The 13,389-nt window shown below is 38.0% G+C and overlaps 1 protein-coding gene across 3 annotated transcripts; it reads right to left on the bottom strand.

Annotated features, from left to right (window-relative positions):
- Window positions 1–3,391: 3,391 nt before the first annotated feature.
- Window positions 3,392–9,753, bottom strand: LOC104612554 (putative protein phosphatase 2C 52). Of its 3 annotated transcripts, none has more exons than XM_010279992.3 (6): window positions 9,431–9,753; window positions 7,457–7,955; window positions 7,026–7,373; window positions 6,811–6,928; window positions 6,505–6,728; window positions 3,392–3,981 (listed from the first exon to the last, which is right to left on the bottom strand). In XM_010279992.3, exons 2-6 carry the CDS (start codon window positions 7,718–7,720, stop codon window positions 3,511–3,513), a joined length of 1,425 nt encoding a protein of 474 aa, XP_010278294.1. In that variant the 5' UTR covers window positions 7,721–7,955; window positions 9,431–9,753; the 3' UTR covers window positions 3,392–3,510. The 3 variants fall into 3 exon arrangements, with proteins under 3 accessions (XP_010278294.1, XP_088750501.1, XP_088750500.1); XM_088894375.1 differs by lacking the exon at window positions 9,431–9,753 and adding an exon at window positions 8,319–8,844; XM_088894374.1 differs by lacking the exon at window positions 9,431–9,753 and adding an exon at window positions 8,568–8,837.
- Window positions 9,754–13,389: the final 3,636 nt, after the last annotated feature.

The following is a 13,389-nucleotide window of genomic DNA, read 5'->3' as shown; positions in this document are numbered from 1 at the left end:
ATGGTCAAAACCTAGGTATGTTGGGGCAATATGAGAATTCACCTATGTGGGTGATCATAATGATAGGATCGGTCCCTTTATCGGACAAAGTAAATGATAGAATTTACACTCTCTCTGATGGAAACCTAAACTATTGGCAGTAAATTTCAACTATGTTTGAAATTTGGTTTTACAAAAGGTTTGAATTCCCGGGATCCATCCGAGTAGAGAATGTGACACTGTACCTTACAGCCAAGGGAGAGGTCATTCATTGTTGAGCAGTGTTGTGATCATTATGGGCTGAGAGGTTAAGTGTAAGAGACCATTACAGGGCTGATTATCTGATAGGTTTTATCTTACTTAAGTTTATTAACTTTGAGTCTTCATAGGATGGGTGATTTAAAGATCATTTAAATGTAAATGTTGGGCCCATATTGAGCCCATAGTGATATGCTTAGGGATTCACTACGTTTAATAGTAAATTCGGCTAAACCTTTTCATAAAGGCTGGGTTGAACCCATGTGGACTTATGTGAGTTTATTATGGGGTCCCATGCCATACAAATCAGGCATAAGTTGGCCATGCGACATCTTGGATCGTGAGCATTTGAATGAAATGGGCCTAAGGTCCATAATTAATAAAATTAAGTAAGCTGTTACATGTAGGGGTGGCAATGAGTTACTTTTCATGAGTTACTCGAGTTTGGCTTGGCTCAGCTTCAATCGAGCTCGAGCCCAATTCATTGGCTCAATTATTAAACAAGCCGAGCTTGAGCCTACTAGAGCTTGGCTTATGAGACTCGCAAGCTGGCTCGAATATATATATATATATAATAAAAATATTATAATTCTTAATTTTTTAAATATCAAATAAAAAATATTTTATATATAGTTTTTTATTTTTATAAAATATATTTTCTCAAAATCGAGCTCGAGCCGAATTGAGCTCGAGCTTATGAATTTTTGACTCGAGTTAAGCTCAAGCTTAAGGTTCTGGCTTAAACCAAGCTCGAGCTCGAGCCTTGTAGAACAGTCTCGAGTTGAGCTCGAGCCTCGTACTATTCGGCTTCGCTCAGCTCAAATCCACCACCCCTAGTTACATGACAATTTAACTTTGGGTCAAATCTGAGTGTGGAAATGGGTATGAAGCACCCATCCTCTTAAGATGATAAGCCTTATCTCTTAATAGAGTCTAGATCCAAATTAGACTTGGATAAACTCCTAATTTGATTAGGAGAGTGCTCTGTGCTCTATAAGTAGATAAAAGAAGAAGAGGGTGAATTAGACTATAAGACTCGCTCTCTCTTGTTCTCTATTTTTCTCTTTTGTCTTCTAAGAAACACAACCTAGGCTTTCAAGGACTGATAGAGATAAGTTTTCTATTGATTTTTGCAAGAAAAATTTAAAGGAATTTTAGGCTCACCTTCCACAGTTCAATCCAAGCAATTGGATTGCAGTTTTGTTGAAAACTGTGTTGCTGAATCAGCTTTACCTAAACACTGCACCATCTTCAGTGGAGGCTGGTTTTAAGATTGGTTTGGGCGTGAACTTTCACCTTGGGATTTGCGTTTGTGGTATACGTATCAGGTATAAATCTCCCTTTTTGTTTGATTTCAAATCTGGAACGGTTCAGTGCAATACCGATCCTGAAAAATATAGTTTTTTAAAACATAGGAAATTTGATTCCTAAAAGGATTAGAAAAATTTTGAAATTTCATCCAGCCATTTAGCATGGTTCAGTCATCTATATGATGGATTCTGACCCTTCCAACAAGAGTTCATATGCACCTTATACTTCTCTCATTTTTTGAAACATGTGGTTATTTATTTTTAAATTAAATTATAAACTCCCATCCAATAATTTATATTTGTAACATCTTCCCTCTCCGTTAAATCCCTTCTTTCCTCTTAAATGATTCCTTTTAACTCTCTTAATAAAGGGGTATGAATTAAATGGGGTCATCTCACCACAAAGATCCTCCTCTCATTTTTCACCCACACGGTTATCTATTTTTAAATTGAATTATTATAAAATATAAATGGCCACAACAAAATCTATTTATGTCTTAGTTTTCTCTAATAAAATCCATCATTTATTCTTATCTAATAAGATCATTCTTAAAACTTTCTCCCCTTAGGTGCAGGTGCTATGGGCCCTTACCACTTTGGAGCCAGATTTATACTTCGTGTTTGCTCATGTTATTCCGTTAGGTCCTCTATCTCCTTTAGAGGCTGAAGCGACAGATATGTTTGAAGCTATCCACTTTAGTATGGACATGGGTCTCCCCTCAATAGTTTTTGAAGGCAATTCTCAATTGATCTGTACTCTTTCTGTTGGATGGGAATCTCTCCGCTCTTGGGCATATATACATATGCTCATTTGTAATTGCAAAAGTATACTCTCTTGCTGAAAGGGATTTCTCATACTAAAAGGGAGTCAAATGCAGCTGCTTACCCAATTTGTTTTGTCATGAACCAAAAATTCAAACTTCCATATTTCCTTCACATTTTCACAATGTAACCATGTCAACGTGGAATGATGAATGAATTTGCCTGCCTTTGGACTTTTGAAACCCCCCCCCCCCCTTTCCATTAAATCTCTTCTTTCCTCTTAAATATAAATTAGATCAAGTTAAAAACTAAGCCAAGATTAACACTAGACATGACCCTATCCTAATCTAAACTGATGTCAAAACTCAAATTTGTCAACCAAACCCAAGTAAATTACTTGTTAGTAGTTATTTATGTTTTGATTATAATCAAAGCGGTTACACGTCAGGACAAATACAATTAGAAAATTCTAGTGGATTAACTTTAATAAATGAACAATTTGGGCTCCCACACTAGAAGAACAATCTAAGAACACACTCTCCACCAGATCATTATAAAAGTAAACATGCTTAGTGCCCATGACGACACCGACCAAAATGAGAAGAGGGATCTTCACTCACCAGTCCAATTTGTTCCTCAGATTAAATCATATACACAGACCACGGCAATTGCAGTTTCTGGGCTTCAAGGTTTTATCAAATTTTGAAACGCAGATGTTCCTCAGAGCTAAATTTCAACTTATCATGGTTGGTAAGAAATCAACGGGTTTGCCTATACAGAAACACCAGAGTCTGCGACCCCTTTATCATCATTATTCACCTGGCCCCCTGGTATACGTTTAAGCGAGTTGACTCCGCCCGACTGATTCAATTTTAACCCTAAAGTCAAATCTCTATCCCTGATATGTGATTGTGGACACTAGATCTGCTAGAAACAAGATGTTGAAACCAGGCTAGGAACACCAAGCAGAAGCAAACACGTCACTGTTCCATACTGTTACCGGATGTACCATAACTGATCGTGTGCCTCCTCCCCAGACCAACGCCCCTAATAACAAATTAAGTGTAGCCACTTGTCAAAAGTTTTCGACCCAATTACAGCGCCCTGGGAAGACTTTTCTAATTTGATTGCATTTCTGAGGATCCTAAGCCATTGAATTACAAGAAATACATAACAGATGCACCATTCAGAAATGCACGAATCAAGCATTCGGCTTCTCTGTGGAGAATCTTGGAAGTTGAACAAGCGAGTTGACTCGTGTCACACCTTCCAAACCTGACCAGTTTTGGTCATCAACTATTACAGTTCCATCCTCTCCCTCAACTTCAACAGGTATTCTGTCGTTTTGGTTGCTCTCTTCTGCTGTTCTCACTGTAAAATTCCTCTGTAGAGATGGTTCCGAGTTTTGGCCATCATCTGACTCAGTTGCAGCAGAAGGCTGATGGCCACAATAACTGGCAGTACATATACCTTGCTCTTCTGCCTCTGATTCAGAGTCCATCTTGCCATCCAGAAATAAGCACACTACTGCACAATCATCCATTTTTGAAGTGGGATATTTTAGTTTCCACTCGCGAGCAGCTGACTCTACTAGGATCCGTGCAGCTGATGATCGGGTTGGAGCTGAAGAAATAATCTCAACCACTTCTTCATTGCTCAAGACATCCCAAACCTGCAACAGGGAGATCCATGAGACAACTTAAAAAACCCTGTAATGATGACAACTTCCTAGAAGATAAATACAATCAAGTTATGCGCATGCATGGATATCGTTTTTCTATGCTATTTCCCCGCACTATCCTGTGAGCAATCTAAGCATCACCCTTTTTTTTATGCACTACTAACTTTGTGGGGTCCTATGAAGTATGGAAACTTGTTAGATGTCTCTGGAGGTGCAGAAGATTGGTGCAACTACACTAAAGAAAGAGAGCAAAAACATTAACAGGGATAGCAATCTCATCAAAATAGGAAACAGAAGTATAACAATGACTTCCTAGTTACATCTTTCTTCTCCACATCTGGCATTACAGACTTGAAGGAAGAAAAGGTCTAATAGTTGTCTCACTGCTTTGGCAATTCCATTAATCAAGTAAATTTAAGTTAATTGAAAGAAAATGTCACAAAAGTAAAATAGTTCAACAAAAATTAAAAGCTGCAGCAATATAACTAATCGTGTAAGTTGATTTGTAAGAATAAACATGAGTTGGTAGAAGATAAGAAATATCTACTGTATTTGACACTCTTCAATACTTTCAATGGATGAGGTGTTAGAACAATGATCTTTCTTATGTTTTACAACCCCTGTAGTACTAGGATACGACTTAAGAGTAAGTTAAATGGTATATGAACGATATGAGCAAATGGGGCATGTTAGAGAGGCTAAATTTAGTGAGTCAAAAAATAGGATAAATTATCATGCTTTGTTGAATTTCAAGTTCACTCAGTAGATGAATGCCTTGTTTACAACAAAATTGAGAAATGTAGACTATTCCCGCCTTCTCTTGATGTTCAAGTTCAAAATTTTCTAACTTCAGAGGCATAGCCCACTTTTACCAATTCTATACTTTGCTAGTTGTGGTAGTAGAACACTGTTAATTTGAACCAGGATTAATGCAACTAAGCGAACATATCACCATGAAGAATAGTACTATATATCAATGTTTTAAAAAGCATTTGAGGCATATGCCTAGGGATGCACCTCTACGCAAGAAGCACTCAAAATGCCCTCAGGTTAATGTTGGAGGTGTGGGCGTATACCTTATCAGAGAAAGGAGAAAGAGATCCTCCTCTCGAAGAGGCTTACTCCTCCTTGCTCTCAGAAGGCTTACACCTCTTGCATTCTTAACCATGCCTCATGCCTCCAGGTAGTGGAACATTGCCATATATATTTTTCTCTCTCCATGCAAAAATTCCACAAATAGCTAATGTTGGACTAGCACATGGAGGTTGGACTAATCAAGTGGCATTTAAGTGTAAGGATATTACTAAAATGATTGAGGCTTGCTCCATTGTGACCTGGGTGACTAGGGTTCCAATCTTGGAAACAGCCTCTCTGTATGTGCAGGGGTAAGGCTGTGTACATCTGTGCCTCCCCAGACCCTGCATTGGTGGGAGACTCGTGCACTGGGCTGCCCTTTTGACATTACTAAAAAGATTCCTAACCAGCAACACTGCATAAGGAAGAAATTAACAGCACATTCATACAACATGGAAAATGTTTTGATTTGCAGATGATTATTTTCTTCTAACAATTTCCATATGTTAAACACATTTTCAGGATTTGTCTATATTATAACTTAAAATAACACCCTCCAAACTTCATTCCTTTTCATCTTGGTTCTACTTGGGAAAATTTGTAGTTTATGTATTTCAATCTACAAAGAGATGTCCTTTCATCTGTTTTATTGCTATTGATATTGTTATACAACTTCATAAATATGATCTGTAACAGTCTAACAGAACCACAGTATGTGATGCTCTGTGCACCATAGCTAACAACTCAAGTCCAACTATTGACAAGTCTCTATGCCCAAGTTACAGAAGTCATTAAACCACATGCCTCAGAACTAAGAAAACCACTAGAAATAACATGGTTAAGCTTCAAACTTGATGTTAAGAAAAACTCAAAACTCAAGTAGAGCTTCATAAAAGAAAACATGAAGCTGAATTTGCAACTCTATTAAGTGACTTCTAGTTTTCCTCCTTTTTTATAATTAATTCAGAATTGTATTAAATATAAAAAGAAAATGTCCTTAAAATTCCTTTGGGAAGGGTAGGATATCTAGCACTTCCACAAATAGATTTTTTACTTTACAACTTGCCAACTTGGCCCAATAGATTTCCTCCCTAGTAGCCCCTTGTTTGGGTAATGCATCAATGACATCATTAGCCAATGTGCACAAAGGAATATCTTAAAACCTACAGTTTAACAAGCCTAGATAAAATGAATTTTGGATGACCGACCCCAAGTATTAGGAATAAGGCTTCATTGCAATAATGGGTAACAAAAGTTATTGTTTATTTTCTTCTTTTTCACTTTCTAAGTTAATTGAGTCATCTTCTAATCAGCAATACAAATCATTTCAAACAAAAAAAAAGAAAAACAAAGTTGCCTCTTTCTCATTGTAGCTTGCAAATTTTGTTATGAAAAAGGAAACAGAAAATTCACATGCCCTACAAAAGAGAATATACTTACTCCATCTGAGGCAAGAACAATAAATTGATCTCTCTCTGTAAGTATTCTATGAGAGAATTCAGGTATAGATATCACTCCATAGTCCTTCAGACAGAAATCCCCAAATGCCCTAGCCATTGCTAATCCAGGAGCATCATCAAATGGCAACCAAACTCTAGGAACTTCAGGCTCATCTTGCAGAGCAAAGACCCTTCCTTTACACCGTTTAATCCTCTCGGCTTCCTCTATAATGAGCAAATCAAATAAACAGGTTTATGTTTTGATAACATGCAAATCAGAAAATAAATTGATTAATAAAAAGCGTACTTGGTAAATCAGGCTTTAGATCAACTGTCAACTGTACTGCAACCATGGAACCATTGCTGTCCCTGGAACCCAGGATTGCACGGGAATCACCAATGTATCCCATGAAGAGATTCAACCCCTTCAAATCAGAAGGAAGAGAAAAAAAAAAAAAAGATAAGAAAGCAGAAAGGAGAAAAGTAGAAAAGAAAGATCAAAGCAGTGTTTTCGTAATGGACCTGTTTAACTATAGTGACGGCAGTGCTACCACTGCAAAAGCAGTCCAGAGTAGGATGGGACCTTAGCTCCTTGTCCATGGATTTGTATGACTTGAGGAAAGCTTCTCTCCACAAAGATCCCAGGTCCTCAGTTGGATCATCCTTCTCAGACTCCTTATCCATGGAATCTGGTTTTGCTTTTCTACTAAAACAATTATTGCCCAAGCCATTTTGCCTTGATTCTTGAGATTGAAGGAAAGAGAGTAGCTTCAATGGCAGGGTATCCCTCACTTTGCGGGCAACAAGATGACCATGCGGGCCATGACCATCAAAGACCCCACAAAAGATTGCATCTTCTGACATGAAATCCTGCATGAAACAAAGGTACATGTCTCATTTTAGCAAGAAAACCATACCAAATAACTTGGTAAGGTTGGAAGAACAGAACATACTTCCCAAACAACCATGGCATCCTGGTTAATGCCCTTGCGCCCTTGTTGGGTGAATATGCAAGAAGTTCTGCTGTTTCCATTTGCAAAGATTCGGTTGGAAATAGAAGGCAAACGCTGCAATGTAGTGACATGCTCAGACAATGATTTCTTCAGTCTCTTGGTCCTGCATGATCTGAATCCCAGGCAAGAGGAGGAAATTGCCTCTTCATTGTTCCTGCTACTACTGCTACTGCAACCACTACTTACCGATACACAACACCCCATCTGCTCAGCTCCAAAACATAGGCATCCGAAGGAAACGAAGGACAGAATCCTACTTTTGCCGGATACAGATGTCACTAGAAATCCCGGGATTGGTCCAGTGGTCAACCAGCAAAATTATTCATATTTAGAAAGATTATCGCGCATAGAGTTGCAACCAAAGGCACTTGAAACCTCAAGTAAGCCCGGACAGAAACTTCAACTAGGGTTTGATTATTTTTAGTCAAACGTGGATCCACTGCAAGGAAACGTGAATCAATGTGAGAACCAGCTGAGTAAAACGAGATTGAGTTAATTAATTGAATTATTTAATCCACAATTGCATACAAGGTAAAATACCGCATTTAGACCAAATGAGAAGTTAACCAAAAAAAAGACCGAATGAGAAGATTTGAATCCTCTAGTTGCAGAAAAGAAAAAGAAAATGATCCTCAGACAAGGGAATAGAATATACAAAAAGGTGTCCTGTTTCTTTCGGTCATCAGGAAATACAAAAAAACAGTAGGAAAAAAATCGCAAAGAAATATTAAAGAAAGAGAAGTTTATCTGGTTAAGACAGACAAACAGGAGAATCTGAAATAGAAAACTTCCAAGGACATACCAGAAAACGAGAAACCTGTCGATCTTCAGACTTCAGAGAGAAGTTAAGAGGAAAGAGATTAAAGATTTAATTTCTTCATGGACAAAGCAAAAGATGCCAAGTGGAAAACTCGAAAAGGGTAGAAGTAAACAAATCCATATCCTGTTTATCCAAGGAAAACAACAGAAGAAAGGCCATGGAAATTTCGAACAATGCAGCAAGATCGATGGATCTTCAGCAAATGTTAAAGGAAAAAGAAAATTTGCTCACCGAATTCAGAGTGATTTGGCACAAACTAAGAAAAGCATAAAGGAAACCACACAGCACGCACAAATAGAACGAGAATTGGCAAAAATCTCGGCTTCCATAATCTACTTCAAGTCCTAATGGAAACTGGGAAGGATAGAAGTCCCAAGACATCCAACATAGCTCCACAGAATCCTAAAAGAAAATGAAACCAACCGAGAAAGCAATAACATTGAAGCAAAACGGATGAAGGACGGCAACAATGTAAACAAGAAAAGAATACCAATTGGATCTGGACTTCTCATAATAAGCACGAAACAAAAATAATTAAGGAAAAAAAGAAAAAAGGGAAAGGCAAGTCACTGTAGATTTTTGAATTTCTCTTCTTCAGGGCAAACCAGAAGAGAAAGTGGGGGGAAAAGCAACCGATAAAGTAGAAAAGACGAAAGAGAGTCATGATTTTGCCGATCTATGAAAAAAGAACTGGAAAGGGAAAAAAAGACCACAAAAACTTACGTAATATTTTTTGAAGAAAAACAAAAAAGTAGAAAATAAAAACAAAGCGAGAAATGACTCAAGATTATACAGAGAATCCGAACAAGTTGCTTCATAGATCTTCAATTTATTTACGTATTTCAGGAGAGAAGACTGATAACTTGCCGCCAAACTTAAAATTTCCTTATGCAACAAAACCAAAATAAAAATGAAATCAGCCTATCGTAGTAGAAAACAGATATCTGGATCTCATATGCAAGATTACCTTCTGCCTTTTGGTTTGAAGACGCTAACTCCTATGTTCTATAACAGAACCTAAAAACAAAGAAAGTAGACTCTGCTGCAACTATGATTCAACCTGAAAGAAAATGAGAGAGAGAGAGAGAGAGTACAGGATTCAGAGGTCTTCTAGAGCAAATTTGTCCCAGGTGCCAGACGGAGCTCGTTCAACGGAAAAGAGAAATTTGATCGGAAGTGGAGAGAATTAGTTCACAGTCATACGAGTTCAGGAGCTTTCCATGACGAGTGGTACCTGCTCTGTCTGAAATGGAGGGAGAAAGAGAGATTATTAAGGAAAGGTGGTGGTGCAGAGAAATTGCATTTAATGCGAAGGCAAGCCAGAGACGCTCTGTGAGAGAAAGAGAGAGAGGAAGTGGCTATGGATTAGAAGAAGGTTTACAGAGACCAGAGAGTGAAGAATGATGATTATTACTCTACTGACTGATTGAGAGAACAGAGAAGAAGGTTTAATTATTTGGCGGGCACGGGCCACGGGCAAGGCAATTCTCGTGTGCCTGCCCGACTGCCCTTAAGCTCCCAGTAAAAAAATAGAAAAATAATTATAGAGATAAATAAGCAATTAACAAAAGCACGCCCCACATCACAGCTGGCCGATCGTGCCACGTGGCATAGGCATTTATTTGGCACGAGAAAAAAAGCTGACCTAGTAACCTAACTCGTAACTCCAAAAGACCAAAACCCTCTCTCTAGTCTCTCCCTTTCAAGTTTCAACCGTGCCGTGTAACGTGTTGTGTGCCTTCCTCTGATCAGATTTGATTCTTTCCTTGGGAGGCCGGGTCCATCGGACGTTGAAGGGCTTTTCTGGTAATCGCGAAACCCAGGCTCCAGGCCCCAAATGAGCTGATGACACAGCTATCGTGCCACCATGGTGCTCAGTTGGAAATCCTGGGACTGCATGCTTCTGCTTCTGCAGAGGAGAGGAATTGTAGATAGGACAGAGAAAGAGAATAGAATGTTTCTCGATGGGCTCAAATACTCATTGTACTTCAATCAGCATCATATCAATCTACCGTTATCCTATCCAATCAACGGCATAGAAATCCTTAATCCAACGACTGCTGAGTGGTGGACGACATACTTATTTTTCCTATAAAGCTCAAGCTCTCCACTCTGAGAAAATTCAATTTAAGAAATCGCCCACTCCCTCTGCCTTGATCACAGTTGAGTTTTCTAAAACCCAATTTTAAAATTTTAATAGCGGACCGTTCACCGTTGTTTGGGGTCCACATTCCACATTCAATTTTTTCACAGTTTTCTCAGAGCTAAGGTCGAAGAAATGGAATGATGAAAGAGACCAAGATCGTCTTACTTTTCTGTTAACAAATCCACCGAGAACCCCATCTTGTCGAAGAAAAAGGTAAGATACTTCGTGATTAAAGCTGCGGGCATTTAAATAACAGAGTGCATTATTGAAAAAATCGATCGCTTCATAGGTTAAACCGTTTTTTTCTGGGTCAAATGGATTAATAGTTAATCACCTGGACCAAATTAATAGTTTTTCAGTTGTTGGTGGATTTGAGGTTGAAATGGCGGTTTTATCTGTTCGATCGATTGGGTCAACGATGATTTACAAACACTGACACAGTGATGCATATATTACAAAAGCTGGCCCCTCTCCCTCTTAATTGAAATGGCTAAATGCCTCTAGGCTGCATTTGGCATTCCTTTTTTTAAGGTTAAAAGTCCTTATCTCATTTGAAAATTTGAACGAGTTAGATGAAGGTTAAAAAAACAACCTGATCTCATTAATAACCTATATGGATTCATTCATACTTCATAGCGAGAGAGAGAGGTACTTAAAACTACCTGCTATATTTAAACTCAGCCCAATTAACCCATTACATGAAGTTGGCTAGATGGTTTAACCTGATGGATTAAATGGGTTGGGTCAAACAAGATTCAAAATAAAGGAGTGTATTGGTACCTTGAACGCAACACCTTTTTTTAACTTTTTTTTTTTTTAATTTGAGAGGTGTGTAAATAATGTCAATCAACATTTAAAACAAACATAAAAAGACTTATAAGCAATGCATGGATGATATGATGACATGAACCAATACATTGGGAAACTTTGTTCCTTGGGGTCAGACTCAAATTTCCTCCCCTAATATAAGATGAGGAAGGGAAAATGAATAAGAGCAATGATAAGATAAGACCTCATAGAAATTAAAAATGAACAGGATCAAATTAAAAGCAAGAGATCATAGCTCACAATCTCACTTAGTTAGGGACTCATGATGAACTAAAGCTTTAAATTTTTTTCTTATATTTATTTTAAAAATTGGGGGTGATTTGGTTATATTCCACCTTTGATAATAGCATAAAAAAAGAATACATAAAAGCACAAATCCCTATTTTCATAAGTCTACCACATCCTCGGGAAAATAATGAGAGATGCCAATCAATACATGGAAGTGCTTTTTCTTTTAAAACATGTACTTTCTCAGTAAAGGATCAACGGCATGCCCCCTTTGATGTGCCCAAACCACTCTAAACTCTAAACTATGAGGCTTCTCTGCCTATAATAAGTTCAGCACTTCAGCCCAGCTTAAGATTCAGCAATCTAGCTTTTGGACGAGACGGGATCTGCTCCTCACATTGATTTCACAGACACATTCAACTATATATTTGGAACATCTCCCGTATTTATGTATTATTATTTATGAGAAATATTTTCAATGCATAGTGAGATATGCCTGCCAGAGTGAAAAGCAGATCCCAATTTCTCTCGGGCGTGATCAGGCCAATCAAAAGTTTAAGCTTATACATGGGTAGTTGGTGGGTGCTCCAGCTACTTTGGCCCATTAGAAAGAGCTAGTTACAACAAAGAAATAGAAGTATTGGATCACTTTATACATGGCTGACTCATTTAATAGAAATTTAATTGGGCTCTGCCAAGAAGAGTTGGATGTCAGTTATGCAACCGTATACTTAGACAACCTCATGTAATTGGTCGAGTGGTTTTGGTTGTCTACTTTTTGCCCAAACCTGAATTCTGACTTTGCAGGGCAACGCCCATTCCAGCTCCGCATATATATATATATATATATATATATATATATTGTGGGTAAATTACATATTATCATCCTATAGTCTGGATAGTGACACTTAACCTCCCAAACATTTATATGCCATAAAGACCCCTTGAACTTTCATACTCCAACACTTTACCCCCTTCTTTAACATTCCATCAATTAATTTAGTAAAAGATTCTTATATGATTGTTATCTCCTTATTAAATATCTCTAGATCTCCAAACTGCTCTTTCATTAATTTGTGGGATGATTTTGCCCTTTCTTTTATATATTTGTACATACGTTTATGTTTCTTTTCTTTCTTTTTCTAGTGAGGGTTTTGTTTAATTAGGGTTTAGAAGCAAGATGGACAAAAGAAGAGATAATGTACTTTGCCATGCCCATTTTCAATAAGTTAATAAAGAATGGGAAAAGTATTAGAATCTAAAAATTGAAGGGAGCTAAGTGTAACTACCAAAGTTCAGGATGGTAATAAAAATAAATAAAGAAAAGAGGAAACTCTAACTGGCATGGAACTTTCTGGATCAAAGGAGGCCATTGTCAAGTGTCAACCTACTGAATCTGATATGCCGAGTGGGTTGGACTGGATATTGTTTACTTTTTTGACTTTGACTTGAATTCACTCAGACCATACCCAAGCCATTGCCCATTGCATTGTATTATCCTGCTTCCTCTTTCTAAGCTGTTTCATTTTTCAAAACATGGGCTTGGTCTTCGAGGACTCTGGATTTAAGATCGGCAGCGCATACATGGAAATGTGATGAATGGGTCATGGGTGGAGTGGAACCGGGGCCCGAGGGTCGTCGTCCTCCTGAGGCTGTGGCCTGTGGGCTTCAAACTTTTTGAAAATCCGTAGACGCATCCTGGTGGGAAAGCAGAGAAGGAAGGTTCACTTTTTGACGTTAGGCCATCATTTTATTCTGGTTTCCCGCCGAAAGACAAGCCAGATAATTTTCAGTTTTCTAAAGCATGTGAAGGAGTGAAGGGCATTGGCAATGGCAATTGGCAAAGCAACC

The sequence above is a fragment of the Nelumbo nucifera genome, chromosome 1, assembly GCF_055504915.1.
Source record: "Nelumbo nucifera cultivar China Antique chromosome 1, China Antique-T2T, whole genome shotgun sequence".
Lineage (NCBI taxonomy): Eukaryota > Viridiplantae > Streptophyta > Magnoliopsida > Proteales > Nelumbonaceae > Nelumbo > Nelumbo nucifera.
Note: the sequence above shows the minus strand (reverse complement) of the source record. Positions and strands in the feature narration are given on the sequence as shown.